The sequence below is a fragment of the Aplidium turbinatum genome, chromosome 2 (genome assembly GCF_918807975.1).
Source record: "Aplidium turbinatum chromosome 2, kaAplTurb1.1, whole genome shotgun sequence".
NCBI classification, from domain to species: Eukaryota; Metazoa; Chordata; class Ascidiacea; order Aplousobranchia; family Polyclinidae; genus Aplidium; species Aplidium turbinatum.
In genome coordinates this window covers 23,460,504-23,481,150 of record NC_137473.1, presented here as the reverse complement: position 1 = coordinate 23,481,150, position 20,647 = coordinate 23,460,504, and the positions used below count along the sequence as shown (strand labels likewise).

The 20,647-nt window shown below is 38.4% G+C and overlaps 1 protein-coding gene across 1 annotated transcript in view; it reads right to left on the bottom strand.

Moving 5' to 3' along the window:
* LOC145764515 (disks large homolog 4-like) overlaps positions 1-20,647 on the bottom strand; it is a 102,366-nt gene that overhangs the window by 26,257 nt on the left and 55,462 nt on the right. Inside the window, exons 10-13 of the mRNA XM_082576133.1 lie at positions 19,431-19,728; positions 19,118-19,247; positions 18,779-18,935; positions 17,592-17,694 (exon numbers count right to left, since the gene is read on the bottom strand). Coding sequence (XP_082432259.1) covers positions 17,592-17,694; positions 18,779-18,935; positions 19,118-19,247; positions 19,431-19,728 — 688 coding nt within the window. The remainder of the gene's footprint in view (positions 1-17,591; positions 17,695-18,778; positions 18,936-19,117; positions 19,248-19,430; positions 19,729-20,647) is intronic.

The following is a 20,647-nucleotide window of genomic DNA, read 5'->3' as shown; positions in this document are numbered from 1 at the left end:
CAAAATTTGGCCGATAGTAAACATGTAAAAAAGGAAAAAAGGCGTTTGCTGCAGATTTTCTACAGAAGCAAAGATATAACTTGTTTAAAGTAGTAACTAACGTCACATTGAAGTAGAAAAATAACAACCTGTTCAAATTTTTTATACGTCACACTCCCATGACTTCTTGCGCACACGTTTTAACATTGGTTGCTTACAGTGATTCTTTCACTTAAACAAAACGTTTTGTTTCAGCAGTTTTGCGTTGTTCGATTCTTAAGTTGTGTAAGAAGACTCAATTTCTCCAATATTTATCATTTCTGTTTCTTTTTTACTCTCAGCAGAGTAGACCTATAAAACTTGTAAAAGTTTTTCATTCATACAACGTCATGAATTAAATCATATCTCAAATCGGCATAATGACGTGACATCATCTAAACGTAACAGAAATAGCAAGAGCAAGTATCACTATAAAAAAAACACAAAAATGTGACGCAAATTGGCAACATCAAAAGACATAGATGTTTTCTTTGACTTGTCAGCAGCAAGTGGTGATAACTGTGGCTGTGGGAGTTCGTTGCGCAATGCGCAGCCTACTTACTCTGACATTGTTTAAAGTGCAACTGCACGATGACTTTGACCGCACTTTATCTGAAAGAGCATGTTTCAATCTATAAATACCAACCTCGCCCTTACTTTTTAAGGCTATATTTATCTCAATAAAAATTATCAAAACTATGGTTTTCCACGCGCTTGTATTTTTGGCCACGTTCCTGCCATGGCGGATTGCATTGCGCAACACGCGGATTATGACGTCAGTTGGAGTCAGACAGAAGCGACAATCGCTTTTGCAAGTCCTTTAGTTATGTTTGTTCTAGAGCAGTGGTCGGCAACCTTTTTTAACAAAAGAGCGATTCTGTTACATATTTTGGCAGATATGACCAGCTGAGAGCCACAAAACGCAATATATGTGTTTCAAGTAGATCAGACCACAGTTTCTTTGCTACCGAACAATTCTTTTTTATGCCGTCATCTCTATCTGTGTACGGCTTTCCTCGTTTACAATCTATTGAGCTGCCACAAAACTAGCAGCATTGGTGTGGCATGGGGCTGTTTTCCATTTATTGAAATTACTCTGCTCCGATCTTTGCATAAGTTCCAATACTGCCTACTTTAACCAATCTCCAAAATGGGAAAATGTGCAGCAAAATTAATGCTCTGTGGCTATTCTGACAGTGCCTTTTGAAGTCATTTGTTTTGGGATTTTTTCCCCACAGGCAATTAAGCATGCAGAAATGCCAACATCATTTGCATTGAATGCAAAGTTCATGTTTATGTCCAATTGTCCATGCTGAGTAACATCTCTGTTTTCGCCTAAAACTTTTCTCTTTTTTATTTGTGCATGGATACTCATAAAAAAGGGTATGCTGTTCAAGTGTTCAGTGTTCAAGCCAAAAGATGTAAACTGACCTGATAAAGTCAAAACTTGAATAACAAAAATTGTAAAAAAAAGTCTATTATTTTCTGACAGAGTATCACTCGATCAGAGTTGGCTCATTGCTGCATTATCTTGCACAACTAGTAAACAACGTTGTTTTTTTGTTTTTTTCATTATCACAGTCGAACGCATAGGCTATACCAAATCATGTCAAATCTGGAGGTAGCCGCTTCAGAGGAGCTAAAGAGCTGCAAGTTGCCGACCACTGTCCTAGAGAAAGGAGGTTTTTTTGCTGCTTCGATCTTGTTGCACGTGCTTTCTATGTGAAAGCAGGTAGTATAGGCTCTTTGCAATCTCAAATTTGAAAAAAATAAGCCAGGTCTGTTGACTTATCCATTGAAATTGTTGGTTAAGGGACAGACCAAAGCTGTCATAGGCCCACGCGAGGTAGTACGGTACGTCTTAACCAATGCTATGTGACATTCGAACCACGAAATCGGGCAGCGTGTAAGGGTGCTTAACGGCATGGCGGAGAGCACCTCTTGCATCACTGTGTTGGACGAATCCCATGCAATGGTCAATCCAGCAGTCCTACAAACCTTCTTCAGGGTTGATAGGAAAAATTGGGAAAAAGATGGCAAGCCCAGAGGACGCGATGGAAAGTTGTCAAATGAGTGAGTTTACTTGAGCTTGTTTACTGTTCAACAGCCTTTCAAGAGCTGGTTGCGTAATTGTTCTATTCATTATATTAAACGAAGCTGTTATATCTCCCAGGCAATTCAGGCTGGTCGCATTATAAGCACGTGCTGGAGTGGCTGTTGGATGGAGAAGTTCTGGGCAAGTCAAACAGAGTCGTGCTGCCATCCTGCATTGTCTCTTTCATCCGCAGAAAGTACCCCAGCGACGATGGAGATTATGCTGGGTTCCGAAAACCAGTGTTACCATTTTAGTCTTTTTAAAACCAAATCTGGTTTAGTTGCAACTGTTTTTTTGTTGGTGTTTTTTTGGTTTGGTTTGTTTTCGATTTGTGTGTCGTAATGCGATTTTTTATCAGTATTGTATGTTGGTTTATTTTTTAGTTTATTTCTGCTTCAATTTGGTTTATTCTGGTCTTTTTTTTTAGCTTCATCTAGATTATTTAAAAAAAATCTAGATGTCAACACTGCCGAAGACAGTCCCAATGAATGCTAAAGCGTTATCGCATGATAGTCGACTGTAATATGTCCTACAATACAATACAAAATGTTTTCGATATAACCAAGTTTGCCTGTTGTAATCTACGAAACTAGCCTTCGGCGATGGGCTTCGCAAACCACTCCTGGCACACAGGCATGAACAACTAAATTTGTATAATGCTGGCTGAAAGATGCGTCTTCATTATGGAATGGATGCCTTATAAATTTGCGCATTCACTAGCAACCAAGCCTATCTTGGCTAGTTTGGTCTCCACTAAGCTCGACTCCAACTGACGTCATATCACTAGGTGGCGTTAACGAGTTTGCCACTTCCAGGTAGCGTGAGAGAGAAGCGCTAGAGAGCGTGGGAAAAGGGTCGGTTTCTCGGCTGTAAGCCTCAATTGTAAGGAAGTGAGTTTTTCAACAGGTACCAGATGTCTTGGCAATGGATTCTAGCCAATGTTAATTCGATCGTGCAGTTGCACTTTAAGCTTGATGAGTTTATTACAACGAAAGGTGGAAATTAAATCACAAACTGATAAAACCAGCTTACTAAAAACAACCAGGTTACATGGGTTTTTTAAACGTTTAGAACGTAAAAGCGATGCAAAATTATACATTTTTGGTACCTGGGTAGTCTTCGCCTGGCAAAAGCTTCTCAACCAAACGACAAGCGCCCTTAGGGATAGGAACTTTAACATACTGATATCCAATTGAACGAACCCGAACCATCAGATGTTAGGTTGTCCGTCCAATTGTGACAATTTCAGCATTCAGCCAGAGAGTTGATTATTACTTTAAACTTTTTTTGGTAATTACACAACAAACAAGAGCAATAGCAGTGGTGGGAAGTTGCATTTTTCCTTTGTTCTGAGAAACGCAACCTTGATGACGTCATGAACAGCGTAGCTTCTGATTGGTTGATGGTTCGATGGGATATCAGTATGTTAAAGTGCCTACCGCCCTCAGGTTGCACATTACTTGTCGAATAGTTTTTGTACGACTACACAAATGACTTGGTTAACATTTTACATCTAATTATCAATTATGACAGCCTATTTGGAGTGTTTGCGCAAACCCTTCATTAATTTTTCAAAAACCCCAATTATGATGTAATGTTTCTTCCCTTATACCCCAGTCCTCAATCACGGTGGCCTTTCATTACTAAAACCTACTATTATGACACAACATTGAGTTGGGATTGGATTCTTGAATCTTCAAGTGCCAAGGACTTCCAAATCCGTCCATTGTCACTCATAATGACGTAATTGCCTCTTTGGCCCCTAATGTTGCCCATTTGAAGTTCCCCTTGCTGCTCTATAAATTTCCAAAGTTGGTTGGTTTTGTGGCGTATTTTGGAATTTGTTTATTGTAAGCGCCAAACTTGAACACAACTAATTTTGAATTTTGGGGATTTTTTGGTTTTAGACTAATTTGTCACTGTGTCAGTCGCGGTGGTGCCACGGCTTGTGTTTTAGCGCAAGATCTTGTGGTTTTACTTTTGATCTTGTGCTTTAAGTTTTACCTTAATTGCATAAAACTATTAAAAAAAGCTTTGAATTGGCAGATGCCAATTCAAAGCTTTTTTTAATAGTTTTATGCAAATAAGGTAAAACTTAGCATTTGATATAATTACTTGCAAATACCAAAATTGCTTCTTTTTGTAACACTATTAAGCATCGGCCAAAATATCGGTATCGGCCTAAAAAAGTGATATCGGTATCGGCCAAAATATTGTTATCAGTACATCTCTAGTATAAAACAAAGAATCTTTGAAAAATGCCAAATGATTTAAGTTTTAAAAAAATAGATCTTTAAAGATACGAAAAAGTAAATCTGTAGCAAAAACGATTTTTTTCCTACAGTGGCTTCCAATTATTTACTTGTCAGGCATATTGAATAAACTGGTAAGCTCAATGTATCGAGTTTTTAACTGCAGGGTAAGGGTAAAGGTGTAGCCGACATTATGAGTTCGGTGAACACATACACATCTAAAAGTAAGCTGCAGCTGATCTCAAACAAGTTGCAGCAGGGTAACCTACTCCACTTCCCTCAAATGCAAGCAGTGCTACAACGTCAAAACAAAGGTGTAACAGAGCTTGACAGTGCACATTATGATGAGCAAGTTCAGAGCATGTTAGGAAGACGTTTTACTGACTTTGCATCCATCGAGTCTGCAGCCAGCTTTAGGCTGTGTGTTATACGTTTAGTGCAAGTATTGATGTTGGTAACATTGCTGCCAAAATCAAACCACTTTTTGACTTGGAAAGTTCCGCTCTTGAGGATGAGACTTTAAATTTGAAAAATGGCCTTTGAGATGAAAGCCAGATCAACATCCTCTCAACTTTGAGTGCAAGTAATCTTTTAGAAAGTACTGGTGAAGAAGTACCCCAATCTCAAAAGATGCGCCTTGAACCTGGCAGCACTCGAAAGGGCACCGGTTTAACACTGTTCAAGAGTGGTACACGACTTAATGCCGCGGTTCCAATGACGCGATCCCTAAAACGCAATACTCAAATGACGCAATGCCCGAATGCCGCAATATGTAAATGACGCGAGGCTCAGTTACTTCTTACTAAAATTAATTTATGGACGCCTTTTTTTCGGACAGGAGCAAGTCCTTGAGCTTTTCGAATACCGAGTTAAAACATATGTTCATTAAATACAACACCCCCATTTCTTCCAGTGCTGCGGTGGAGAGACTTTTCTCTGTTGGAAAAGATGTGCTTAAGCCAAAGCGGGCAGGACTTAGTGACTCTCATTTTGAAATGCTCGTGTTTTTGAAAGATGCGTAACAATAAATTTCCCTTAGAATGTGTTTTCAATAACGACGTTAAAATGACAAATGTAAACGAATGATAACATTCGTTTTCAAGGTCATTTTTGCGTCACTAGGAACTTGAAGAGTGTTTCCTAGTGTCATTTTAGACAAAACTAGCGGAACAAGTAGCGGTAGCGCACGCTACTTTGGTCTGAGTAGCGGTAGCAGGTAACGCGCTACTTTTGTAAATTGGTAGCGGGTAGCGGTAGCGCACGCTATTTTGGTCCAAGTAGCGGTAGCGCGCTACTTTAAAAGCAGCGAGTGCCCACCTCTGCCTGTAACATTTATGGTTTTACAAGCATTAAAAAGGTGTCAAAAGATAAGCTTTTAAATATTTTCTGTTTTTGAGTCGACTTCACAAAGTAATTAACTAATTATGCTTGACAAGCTGAAGCATAAACACAAAAGAGAACGTGTAGTTCTAAATAAAGCATTTAGCATTAATTAGTTGAATAGTCAACATCAACATTGTACTGGCCGTGTTTTGTTTTTCCATGAATAATGCAGCAAGTTCAAAGACTAGCCTATTAAAAATCTACAAAAAAAAGCTCAAACTTACAAAGACCAAGCCTGCTTCAAGAACATGTTCTCATAAAACTCGATCAACTTTACAGCTTGAAATAAATTTTATAGGGTTTCATAAGCAGTCACGAGATACAACACATAATATAGCAATCATACATACAATAATCATGATATACAACCAAACATTCAAGAACTATGATCTAAATCATGAATGGAAAGAATATTGGATAAAAAATCAACCATATGGTGGACACATTATTGACGATCCAAAGCTACCCCTCCCAGGTATCTTGACATGCAACAGAAAGGAGTGGATCAGTTATAATAGTATTTTATCCGTCATGTCCAAACTGCTACCACTGTTCATCGATGGGGATATCAAAACACACTAATCTATTCAACTTGCGAAACAAGAATCAAAGTCATTTGATTTTAGCTGTCCACGAACTGCACTACCCGGTGGTTTCAACACAATTTATTAATGCGGAAACATATTTAAAAACCAGTCAAACGACAATGAGCTTCAAATGTAAAAACGCCAAACGAAACTACTACTATGACCTAAAACTTTAGAAATGATCACAGGGGGGCTATTTGGTAACCTTCTTCTTTATCGCTTGAATTTTTTGCCAGCGCAAGGGTCGAAGATCTATATCTTAACAAAACTTAAATTATAGTGCAGCCAAAACATGTTTAAATTTTTTCAACAAAAACCACCTCATCGCAGCATGGAAAAAGGCCAAAGTGAGGCAGCACCCTTTCACCTACGAGGCTAACCACATGCCTTGATATGCAATATGTTTCATTACATCCTGGGTTTTTTTTTTTTGCTGAGACTTTTCGGTCATTTGTCCGAAATGACTTGAAAAAATTCGGCCATTTTTTTATTTATTTTGGTCATTTTTGGTCATATATAGTCAATTGACTATATATTTTTTCGAACATTTTGACTGAATTGACTATATTTTTATCGGACATTTTGCTAAAAAATCGGTCAATGACCGATAAATCACCAAAAAAAAAAACCAGGATTACATCTGGTGTAGTGCAATCTCTCAACAAGAATGAAAGATAGGCTAGTTAACTTATTCAGCTGTTAAGATACCAGCAGTTACACACCTCCAAGCCGTGGAAGACAAGAAAAAACTCGTTTTTGACTTTTAATTCTGCACATCCAGCTAAGAAGTTAAGTCAAGCCACTACACAATATATACACATGACATGATTTGGTTTTACTATATCATCACCAAACCACCAATAACACACAAAACCCTTTCACATGATACTTCAAGATTCAAATAACACTGGTCAACAGCAAGTTTTAATCAGAGACCAAATTAGACAATTTTTGAAGGGTTTTTGACGCTGATTCCAAAAATGTCCTTATTTTTTACCAGCCCATCAGGTTTATGAGTTATTTGAAGTTTTGTTGTTGATATTTGACCTATAGCAACGCAAATATGACGCAATTTGACATAGTAATGACTATTTTGACCACAAGATTGCACAAAGCGGATTTCACAATGCATTGTAATCACCAGTTGCATTTTAGAAACATATTTTATTACTGTATAACTAATATAATTTGAAAATTTGATATATGATAATTTGAAAATTCTGTATAATTTGAAATGTGGATTTATAGAAGAATGCTTAAAATTTCATGGAAGGATAAAATCACAAACAAAGATGTACTATCCAGAATACAAACCAACATGGAAGTTCTACAAACAATTAAATCAAGAAAATTGAAATATTTTGGCCACATGATTCGCAATAATTCTATTCAAACACAACTACTAGAAGGAAAAATGAACGGCAAACGAAATAGGGGCAGACCACCAAGAATTTGGACTAATGATATTGAAGACTGGTCAGGACTTAACTACAAAACTGCAAAAGAAAAAGCTCAAAACAGAGAAACTTGGCGTCTCATTGCCTCCAACCCTCGACGAGAGGAAGGAACTTAATGATGATGATGATGATAACTAAATACGTAAATATACCTAAAACAGTTAAAGCGTAAATATTTTGAAAACTTGATGTGCTAAAGAAAAAACAAGCTCAGATTCAGAATCAGAGCCAAAAATTCATCTATGAATGTTTACTTGCATCTTACAAAATTTGTTAACCAGTGTAATTACAATGTGTTGTTGAAAGCACAGCTGAAACTAACAAAAAACTAGTCATTTATGTCAGTACCCACTAAAATACGGAATGGCCTGTTTCGGTGAGTCCGATTCGGTGAGTCTGATTCGGTGAGTCTGATTCGGTGAGTCTGATTCGGTGAGTCTGATCCCTCAACGGGGGATTTTTTCAATTTTTTTTTTAATTATCGGGTACCGTGGCCTAATTATCATTGCCGTTTTAGGGTTAGAGGTTTGGAGTTAGGGTTAGGGGTTAGAGGTTAGGAACTCACCAAATCGGACTCACCGAATCGGACTCACCGAATAGTAGCAGACCCCTAAAATACATACCTTGGGAACAAAATGTACACAATATATTATGTATAGTTGCTTTTCAGTATTTCTTTGAAATGTCAAGTTGAATTAAAAAATGCCTTTTCATGTTGAATAACAACAGTTACGAAAACTAACATTGATGTTGAAACTTAAAATAATAATAATTTAAGACGAAGCACGTGATACAACTTCGTATCAAAATCTTTTCTGTAGAACATCATATTTGTCTTCAACTAAAATCTACTGTAGCTCTACCTTGACAATTTGTGCTAATACAAGTACTTCGAAATAAGTGAATACTTTTTCCAAGGAAATAACATTCATCGCACACTAGGACGATATATGAACCATGTAAACTTTTGGTCACTTTGACCTATTAACTCTAATGAACGATCTAAGACTCCAAGCTTCTTCGCAACAAGGAACTGGTTACCTATCGCAAACTACCTGGCCAACGTTGAAACTATCTGACTTGTCTTCAGACTACAAAGTCAACATAGATTTCGTCCATATACTAAATGCAGATGGATGTAAAGTTCACGTTATGACTAATTGTTTGCGGAGTGATCAACACACTCACAATCTCACTAATGCCAACCAGATATGGATCCTCAATTCAATATTCCAACTCATGAAAAACAGTACAAATAGAACTCGGTCTGTATCGACTGGGTAGATTAAATACCAAACAATTTTACATGGAATTTACGTAATATATCATTGCAATACAGTTAGACATAATTTTTCACGAGCAAGTGGTTTGCTTATAGAGAGCGGGAGAGAAAAGAAATAAACATTCCGATCTCTCATCTTCTCTTGTTAACGCTCCGGTGCGTTCAGCCAACTACAAAGCACCTCAGATACCATCGCAAAGTACGGTAACAATTTGACAAGTTTGTTTTCAGAAGAACTCAAAAGCAGCGCAATGGTCTCTAACCGTTGATCGCCATCGTGTTTTTGCGGCTGATTAAACGTCTGACACAAAAAGAAACACATGGAGACATTACAACGGGTAGAAATTACACAAAACTCATATATTAGGACTGTTGGGAGCAAAAATATTTGAAATGATTAAAAGTTTTTTTTTTCGATACAACTCTTTTGCTGCGTTTCAGTAGAAAAATTGCACAATTGTAAATTTACGAAACCACAATACTTAAACCTGAAATGAAAACGAAGCACTCGATAATCTACAAAAACAGTAAACGTCTGTTCAAAATTTGTGGCTTTGTCTCATGTTCTTCACAAATTACTCACGCCTGAAATTATATATGCCTAGTGTATCAGAATATTGTTTAAATCGAAGTTTCGTTTTGACACAAAACTTTTTTGTCTTCAATTTCTTTCGTATCATCTGTCACCTCAAAATATTTATATATTTTAAACGGTCTTGATTCTTTTTGTTTAATTTGACCTTTAACAAATTGTTTATGCTGATGATCTTCCGAGGTTGTTGGAAGATCCTTACCATATATCTTCACCCATAAATCTTCACCCGGGGAGGCTTTATTTCAACTTCAGTCTATGAAAAATGATAAATTTGTTTGCCAACAAAAGGTTTTGTAGTAAAAAGAACTGAAAAGAACCTTTCCCTCGAGCGTAAACATGGTGCGAGCCTATTAATGCCGAAAAAAACTTTTGGACGTTGAAACAAGTAAACCCGAGTGCTTTCAACCATTGGAATACCATTTAAATCTTGAAATTTGGTGTCATAGAAAATTAGAAAATCACAAACAAATGAACAAGAAATCTAACAACTGCGACTACACAAAACCAATCTATTGTAGATCGAAAAGTTTACAGTACTGTATAAGGGAACATTTTCATAATAAGTTTTAAGAGATTTTATAGCTGTTAATTGCACAGAGGTTTACACAAAGAAACAACAGCTTCATATCAATCAATGGTCAGTGAAACTGTGTCTTTTTACTTGATTCAATCAAAAAGGCAAGCATAATGCAGCACCTTTTTTGGTATTGAGGAAACAAAAACGTAAAAAAATACAACTGAAGAAAGCAAACAGATTTCAATACTCGCCGCGTCAAGAGCAATGCCCGTCCGATAATAAAATGGGGCGGTCGTGGATATCAAGGGCTGCATTTCACATAATTCATCTATTTTAAATAATAGATTTAAACTTCAAACCTTCTGGCGGTTTCGCAACATTATTAAGGGCTTCCCCATTATCGAGATTTTCAGCTGCAGGAGTCGAAGTCTTCTTCCTCTTTCTTTTGGTACGACGTGATAACCTAGTGGTCACTCTCCTGATGAAGTGGCCTGTTCCAGCTTCAGGTGCTGTTGTCCCACCCTCATCACTTGGGGACTTATTCATGGTCAACAAGAGTGTAAAAAAAAAAAAAATTCATCCAAGAATTTGCTTGAATTGGCAGGTAAGTACTCCTCGTCGTTGGCATGAAACACGCTAACACTAAAAGCAGGTTGAAAATAGGCTAAAAGTTCCTGTTTTGTGAAATAAACACCTTTGAATAATTTGAAAAAACCATAAAGGCTATAAACAAGTTGAAATCAACCCAGATTATCACTTACAACATCGTGGAATAGCTTTCCTTATTTTCCAATAGAACAAGGGTGTCTAAACTTTTTCCAGGCGGGCCAGATTTGATATTGCGGTCGATCCTATCAAACTTTGTCCTGCAAATCTCATCTTTTGTTTCTCTAAATCGTTTGCTCATCTATCTTGCCCTCTAATTCTTGTTCTATTTGCTTAGTTTTTAATGTGTTTTTTATATGATAATTTTAATATTCTTCTGCAACACCTAAGTTGAAAAGCATTAATTTTTTTGTGAATTTTTTTGTTGTAGGTCCAACTTTCATTTCCATATGACGACTGCTTTGATAAAACAAGATAATAGTTTCAGTTTTAATTGTAAATCTATATCTCTTCTTAAAAATTCCTTACATTTCTAAAATGACGCTTTTGCTTGACCGATTTTTCTTTTTACACCAATTTCACTTCACGAATATTATTCAGATGCTTCAAAGCATCGAAAAGTAAACAACATCTTGCAATAGAATAAAGATTGCTATTGCAATGAATCTGCATTCATAAAGTACATGGCAACGAATTATTCAACCGTGGCTGGCTCTGATTATAATATCACAAATCAGAATCGAAGTGTTTTAGCTTACACCCTGCAACTTGTGGAAATGGAAATACAGTACTTTGACCTCAGCAAAGTTTGCATCAAACGTCCAAATACTTTTCTGTGCATGTCGTCCAACTCAGTATGAGCAAATGACGCTGTTACACATCTTCTGTGAATAACTTCCAACCTTTTCCGCGTGGTTAACAGTGTGTTGGCTGCCAACATTGCAAACTTACTAGATTCGGAATCAATGACGTAAAGCCTGGCAGTTAGTCAGTCACATGTCTACTGGCTGCAACAGAAAACAACTTTAGTCTTGCTTTTATCTGGAAAAACTGATATTTTTTACTGTGACGTCAGCATTATTTCAATTAAAAAGTTAGATATTGAGCCCAGGCGCGGATTTATGGGGAGGCCCAGGGGGCCCGGGCCTCCCCGAAATTTTGTGAGGAATTGTTGAAATTGTATGTTTCCTTATCAAATGGTTTAATATGCTTCTAAACAGCTGATATTAGTCCCACAGCGGACTTAACTTATCCCGGGGGGAGGGGAGGGAATAATTTTTTGTTATTAGTCTACTTTGGTTGAAATTATCCATCAATCAGACTCCGATATTTTCTTTCATACAACTTCAAATACATTTTAATAGTAACATTTGTTGCTGCTGACTCAGCTGAAACCAACGCTAAACCAAATGACGTCAGTTGAAATAATCTGAAACTTTGAATGGCTGTTTTATAGTTTTTAGTCTTCATTATAATTTCAATCAATTGCCGCATATGCCTGCAAACATACAAATAACTAATTGGTTATGGACACTGCATACAGGGTTTTAAACCAGGGCCGGTTCCGGCCCGCGGGCCGTAGTTTGGTGACCCCTGCTCTAAAGCTATCATGCCGATGTGATTTTAAAGTGCAGTATCATTGCTGAATCCTGACGTCATCATATCCTTGGCATTTCACCAGTCCAACCTAAATCCCCAAAAGTTCTGTACTTTAACACCTCGTTTGCACTTGAAGATAGTCTGCTGCTATGCACTAAGTTGACATGATAGCAGCAACACCACTATCTGTTCTTTCAGAGAAAAGAACAAGCGAAAATCAACAAGTCAATCTAAAAATGTTAGGGTCCTGCTGCTGACCCATTTTCTCGCTTAAATCACCATGTAGTCATAGCAGGGACAGCCAACAACACGTCACACAATTTGTCAATCACACTCAAACCCACCCTACGTCGCAAATGAGTGACGTCTTTGCTGTTTTGCATCACACGCAAAACGATGAGAACAATAAAAATTTAAAATATACTGTCAGTGTAATTTTCACATCATTTTAATGCTAGTAAATGATAAACTAATGCAGCAACTGGCATGCTCGATGAAGTCACAGGAAATCATGCACAAATAGAATAGTTTCATTTAAATAAACAACGGCCAACTGTTGAAGAGTTAACCACAGCAGAGTCAACCACGCAAAAGGGGTGGTTTGAAATCGAAGGTCATGCTGCATTCAAAGGTCATGACTCATGCATCAAGATTGGGAACCAAAAAGTGAACGCGGAGATCTTTGCCAACCAACAGAAAAATGACGCAAAACAAGCTGCGCTCAGTTCGGTTAACCAAAAACCAAACGATAGCAGACGCCAGGTGTCAGCCAGCAATGTAAATTGTAAGTAATCAATTACGGTAGTTTATTTTCAACTGTGAATAGTGACATTACACAATTTGGCTACAGATGAAATAACCGAAGAGAAAATTTGTAACGAACACGATAGCGTTGCATTCAAATTTAACGGACATCGTCCTGTGCTGACTTTTAACGCCTTACCAAAGATGAATTCGCTTCATCCTGAGCCCTTCTATCATTTAACATAAGATTGTCATCCTATTGCTGATAAGGCTAAGCGATACTCCAAGCAAGACAGAGATTATTATATTCACGAGGAAACACAACGGTTGCTACAAGACGGCATGATTGAACTCAGTAATTCTCCACAGAGGGCTCAGGTTTTAGTTGTCAAAAACAAGCAATTAGGAAAAAAGCGCATGATCCTGGATTACAGCAGAACTATCAATCGTTTTACTCAGCTTGACGCATATCTATTGCCACTAATCGAAGATATTGTGACTAAACTTTCTAAAAATAAAGTATTTACTACTGTCGAGTTAAAGTCCGCTTACCACCAGATCGAACTTGATCCGGAGGCTAAAAAATACACCGCTTTCAAAGCGTGCTCTGGCTTGTATCAATGGCGACGGTTGCCGTTCGGTTTAACAAATGTCGTTCCCGACTTTCAACGGTCATCGACTGCTTCATCAAAAGCAACAATCCAAAGGATGCTTTTCTTACCTCGATGAGATTACAATTGCTGGTAAAAACCAAGCTGACCAATGACCATAATCAGAATTTGGAAGAATTTTTTAAAGCCGCGTCAAAAGCCAACTTAACTATCAACGAGAACAAGACACAGGACTCCCAATCAAAAGTTCCTTTATTCATCATCATCATCACGTGCCGTCTCCGATCCGAAGGTTGGCTGTCATTTACATGTGGAAGCAAATTTACAAGAGACGGCACGTTTACATCATCTCCCCAACTTCACCTCCTTCTTCCCCTGCATCTGCTTCCTTCCACCATACCTTCAATAACCAATTGATGTAGCTGTCCTGTCGATCCTCTCAGAATGTGTTCCGCGAATTTCATCTTTTGTTTTGCTAAGTCGTTTGCCCATCTATCTTGCACTCCAATTCTTTTTCCAATTGCTTCATTTGTAATGTGTTTTTTTATATGATTTCTTTATTGGGATATCAAATCAAACATCATCCAATCAAACCAAATCCAGATAGAGTAAAACCACTTCTCTATTTACCAGTACCCAAAACACACAAAGAGCTGCACCGCTTGGTTAGACTATTTGCTTACTATACACGCTGGATTCCTAATTATTCAGATAAACTACACCCGCTTATCAAAGCTTCATTGCCTCTGCCATAAATCGCCTATTAAGCCATTCAAGAAATCAAGTCAGTGCTGGCTACAGCTTCGTTATATCTCATTGACAACTCCTTGGCCTTGGCCGGGAAAACCGACGCTTCCAATTTCGCTATTGCTGCCACTCTTAAATCAAGATAGATTTACGTCCTGTTTCCTTTCACTCACGAACCTTGTCGGCCGGTGAACACTGAGCACTAGTGAGCAGCGTCACTCTGCCTTGGAGAATGAGGCAAATGCTATCGAAGCTTTGCACAAATGGAGACACCTTTTAGTCGGACGTCACTTCACATTCATTACAGATCAAAAGAGCCTATCGTATATGTTCGACGTCAACATGCAAGTAAAATAAAAAATGAAAAGATAACTAGATGGCGAATCGAACCCTCTCAATTTAATTACACTGTCTTACACAGACCAGGAAAAGATGTAGGCCCTGATGCGCTTACACGAGCATTCTGTGGTGCAATTAGGCAAAACAATTTGCATAAGTTTCACATTGCTTTGTGTCATTCTGGCGTTACTGGAATAACTCACTTCGTGGGAAACAAAGACCTTCTTTATTCCGTAGCCTACCAGAAATACGAGACATGATTTCCAAGTGCTCCGTATGTGCTAAAGTCAAACCACGCTTTGTCAGATCAGACCAGTCTCAATTAACAAAGGCTACCCAAGTTTTCGAAGGACTCTTGGATTTTAAAGGACCTCTTCCAAGCGCAACAAAAAATTGATACATTTTGACTATTGTCGATGAATATTTCCGATTTCTGTTCGCTTTCCCATGTGCCAACATGACCTCAACAACAGAGATCAAGGGTTTCACCGAACTGTTTTCCACTTTTGGCTTGTGTTCATATATTCATAAAATCTTGGCTGCACTCTCATAAGGTAGCTGCCAGTCGAACGACCAGCTACAATCCCAGAGGAAATGGACAATGTAAAAAGATAGAAATAAAATCATATGGAAGGGCAGGAAGGCGGTCCAATATGTGCGCTGAAATCCCGCCAGTTGCCACCTTACCATTAGGAAGATGTTTTGACAGATGCTCTGTATTCCAGTCGTTCGTTGCTGTGCACCTCTATCAACTGCACACCGCATTTACGTCAAAAGACATGTGCAAAATAAAAACGATCTTCTAGTGACAGGGCTTCCCAAACTTTTTTGCTCGCGATCCTTTTAATCTCCTAAAATTTTTCACGACCCATTACGATTAAAACGACGAACAGTGCGAAATATAGCCTACATTTGTAATATTTATTGAAAAGCTTAAATCTAACGAAAACCAAAAACAATTTACCGGCACTCAGTTCAATTTATTTATTTCTGATCATAACAACGAAGCCTATGGGCACTGGGCAGCCAACTGGAAACAAAACGAAAAAGCAAACACATTTATTCAGTGAGATGGGTGTGACTGCCTTCTGCTACAAAGCAAGTCGAACCGTGGCTCAGTGTTTGTTAATGCACGTCTCAAGACGGTTTCAATGTTGTTTAGGTAGGAACGGTAGGCAAAGTGAGAACATTTCAGATAAATCATTTTGAATTTTGGTTTCCAGATGTTCAATTGAATGAAGGCACCAATTTTAGATTTCAATGCAAAATATTGATGTTTTCTCCTAGGAGGGACAAATTAAATTCGTTTAGTTTTTAAGCAAATCTGACATTTGACATAATTCCAAAAGCTAGATATCATTGCGAAAATGGTGGACCAAGACTGAATTTTATTCTGTTGGAAAAATCACGATTTCGGTTTTCAACGTTAATTGGCTAGCCATTTTTAAACCTTTGACTTTTGAAAGCCATCTCACTTCACGATGCAGTAAAAGAATTTTTAACTCCGATTCCATTTCACCTCATACATTTTCAAATATACGGGCAGCCTATTGAGTGCGCGACTCTTAATAAAGTTAATAACTGTCACAGCATCTCGCACAGAAGTGTTAATATGCAGTACCTTGTCTAAATTGGTATACTTTCTGCGATCCCCAGTTTGGGAAGCCCTGCTCTAGTAGACGAAGCAGAACTGCTTGATGCAAACCCAAATTATGCTTATGTACGCGCAATGGGAAAGAAACAACCATGTGACAGGTCTGCCGAAGACGCTGTTATGAATACTACGTGCAATTCTGAAAACAAATCCTTTACCGAACCAGCGAACTTGATGCTACTACTCCGGAATCTTTATTCATTGTTCCTCGAGAAACTAACACTTTCGAGCCGTCGCCTTCAGAAATGATGCAGCCTGATGATGGACAAAGCGAAAATAATGACGTTGGCGTTGTCACTCTAAGCTGCGCCGATCTGAACGGAGACGCAAACCAGTTGTGTGGGGGAGAATGAGCTGTAATTGAACAAGTGCTTCGATGCCTAAAGCCGACGTGTCGATTTCATTGTTCCATTCACTGTTGGTGAAATTACGTTTCTGTTCGCAGTTTCAATTTGTGCAGGTTGTAGAAAAGATGTTGGTTTTGCTGGTTAGTTGTTAACTTTGAATTGTATTGAAGTTATTTATTTTGTAGAGTCGAGTTTTAAGTTTAATAAAGCCAAATCATGGTTACAACACTTTAGTTTAGAGTTAGACTTTTGTTTTTCAGTAATCACAACGCAATTTTACGGAGTTAAAATAAAAAGTATGATACAATCCCTTCATAAAGTCACCGTCCATATTGCATAGAGAATGTACCACAAAATTATTGTCTTTCATAGATAGTAGTATGCCTAGCTACTGCATTCCGCTAAATCATAGCTTCAAATTACGATGCAAGAAAAAACGAAAACGAAGAGTTGAAACACCAACGTGATGACGGTTGATCACGCTATGCGAAGCGCGCTTTCTTCAACATCACCAAAACTTAAGAAATTACTATACAATTAATAGTGGTCTGCACCATGATAATTCTCGATGTGATGAAATAAATCGTTGCACTTCAAAACAATGCGAGTCTATTTCACAACAAGCCGAGAGCGACCAACGCTCGTCATTGTGATGAGATAGTGGGCAACCACGAGTCATATTTGGCATTATTTGGACGAAATGAGAATTGCTAAAGAAACACTGACATAAGAAGTTGAAACATAAAAAAGCTCCTCACCTTCCGGCTTGTACTGAGCAACGATTTTCACAACATTGTCGGCTCCTTTCAACGCTTGAGCAGCATCTTCGTGACTCGCTTTAGTGAGATCAATTCCGTTCACCTATATTGTAATATGAGGGTTCATCATACACCACAATAGGAAATTGCAAAATTACACACTTAACACCAAAGAAACTCACGCATTCATTGGCACAGACTTCCTTACTACCAAACGCGTATGCGAAATAGCACGAAAATTTCTTTCAGAAAGCCAACCACAAGGCTGTGTTAACCGCTCCCCGCACCTCTGGCCGGGGCACATCCGTTTAGGGGCCCCAGTCTTTTTAGTCCGCTTAAAGTTCTTGTCTTTGAGATGAAAATACGGTTACAGAAGCTCGATATTCAATAGCTTAGATCACACAAGACCATGTTAACCGCTTCCCACACACCCGGCTGGGAGACCCACTTCCGTCTAAAAGCCTTCGTTTTTAGTTGTTTGACTATTTGAAATAAAAAAAATGTAAAAATACTGCTACAAAAGCTTGATATTTAATAGCTTACATTACTTAAATGGTAGGTCAACAGGAAAAACACAAAAACTTGCACCATGCACTGTTTACACAGATGGAAATGAAAACTGTGTGTGTCCAACATTTTGTCGTGGATGCGTAATGTAAAAAATGAGTATAGACCGGAAAGATATTGGCGTGTTCACCGTTCATAGCAGAAGCACGTCAATTTTTTTTTTGTTAAACTTGTAGCCCTTTGTATTGTTATGAAGTCAAAGACGATATTGACTCTTGAAAGATCGTGGAGTCAAGACGAATGTTTTCTCTCCGAATTTACATCCTGTGTGTAAAACACAATTGTACCTGCTATGAATAAAGTAAAACAAACTGAAGCTGAAGCACTAACCAGGAATAGTTGACATACTTAGGACATTGCGACATATTAAGCATTCTTTTCCAGAGAATGATGCAAGAGCTTGTTTTTTGCCAAAATGATGGAAGTGAAATTTTTATTTCCTCTACATTGAAAGAATTTGCGGCCCTAACCAAATACTTTCTTGTCCCATTTTTGAATTATGGTTTGAGAAACACCGTCGAAAAGCGCCATTACTAAAAAAAATAAGGACCCAGCAATGGATTTCGGGAAGAGCAAGCGCAGACAATGCAACAACATCACTTTTTATTTATCTCATTCACCGACAACAACTGGTCTCCTCTGTGTAATTCTCCACTAAGATCAGCAGTTCCTCCAGCCAGAATGTAGGAAATGTAAATTTCTTCTCCTCCATCGCCTCCAACAATGTTAAAGCCAAGTCCAGCACCTGTCTTGGTGAGAATCACTGTTCGGGGTTCCCTGGAAACATCGATCAAATCAAATCGATGTAAGGTGGGTGGGTGGCTATACTAATGGTAAATAACTTTGTTTGTCTGTTATACATCGCTTTAACGTCCGCTAACGCTACCAATATCTAAGTAAATAAAACGTTTTATCAACGTCATATGAACACGGTGATGGTGGACTTAGAAATGATTTACCTGGACCACGCTCCATGGTCGGAGGAGAGAGGAGGTGGTTGCAACGCGATCATTTCAGGAGGGAGATCACGGTGATCTTCATTACTCCTGTGAATGGACCGAGATTTGTGGTAGTTAGGAGGAAGAGCAACTGCAAAAGAATAGTGTCATGCGAGACGTGCGAAAACAACCAAAAGAAAGATATGCCTGGTCCTAACAACACCACTTCAGAAGGGAAAGCAGCGTTCTCTGAAACTTTGCGTCAGGGTATGTGGACTTTGTTAAAGATTAAAACATGTTATATTGTATGTTACCCATTTTCAAAACATTGCACCTTTATGTTGTTCAGCATGTCCGGTGGATGGGGACAGAGAGCTTATCAATGGCAGAGTTTCATCACTGGTTGGCGGCATAAAATGAGAGGAGTCTGGGAGGACATTGCTTGAGCTAACAAAATCTCCATGTCCGTCCATCTTTTTGAGACGGGAAAAGCTGTCCTGGGGCGCTCCGAACCCATCAAACAAAAGATAAGAGGGGTTGTGAGATATCTTCAACCTAACAACTTCCGATGTGAATTTCAGTATCGAGACCGCTTCTTCGTGAGTGACGTCATGCAAGGGAGTTCTGTCGACCTGAAACGTAAGAAAAACTATTGTTGATTTTCGAGCAACGTTAATGTCATGATTAACATTACTTTACGTTAAGTGTATGCACTACATTCCAGCGTCGCTGCAACAAAACTTTCTATGTTTCTGGGGCAAACCTTGAAATCTATTGCATTCGCACTTGCACGTTGTAATCAATTAGCGTTCTGTTCCACGTTCCTTAATTGCATGTCGTACGTTTGTTTGTTGGTATATATTGCGTATATAAATTGCCCCATCTTGTGAGTAACATCTGCACCAAAACAGATGCGAAACAAAACTTGCCAAGAGCCTCCACCCGCGGACGCGAAATTTTTTTTCCCACGAGATTTCTGTCTCATTTACATATTTTGGTAAAAGTTTGTATTAAAACCGTGTGAATGCAACATTTTTTCGCGGGCACGGTTGGTTCAGGGGTTTCATCCTCTGCCTAGTGATCGTGAGAACGAGGGTTCGACGCCCGTAGAAGTCAAACTTTTTTTTTCTTTAAATTGATTTTTGCGGTGCACAAGAGCTTTTCAAAAAAAATAGGGTTAGAGAAAGCTTATATTTTATTATCATTGCAGAATTTCATTGGCAAATAGTTATTTCCGCAATCTGAATCAACCAATCTCTCAAAACACTTTCGGAAAATCTTACTTTTAGAGTGACTAGAATCAATGAGACAGAAATCTCGTGGGAAAAAAAATTCGCTACCCGAACAGCACAGCTACAGGGGGAACGGAAAGCAGAAGCAACGTTTCTGATAAGTATATACGCGTCACCATCCTGCAGCTCAACATAGGCTACACAACAAGCAAGATCAACGTTGTGAAGCAGATCGCCCGTATCAACCGGCATCCGGTCTTGTAACAAAGAAAGTGTTTGTTTGTAAACGTCAAAAGACCTAAAAATATTTGCAGATTTC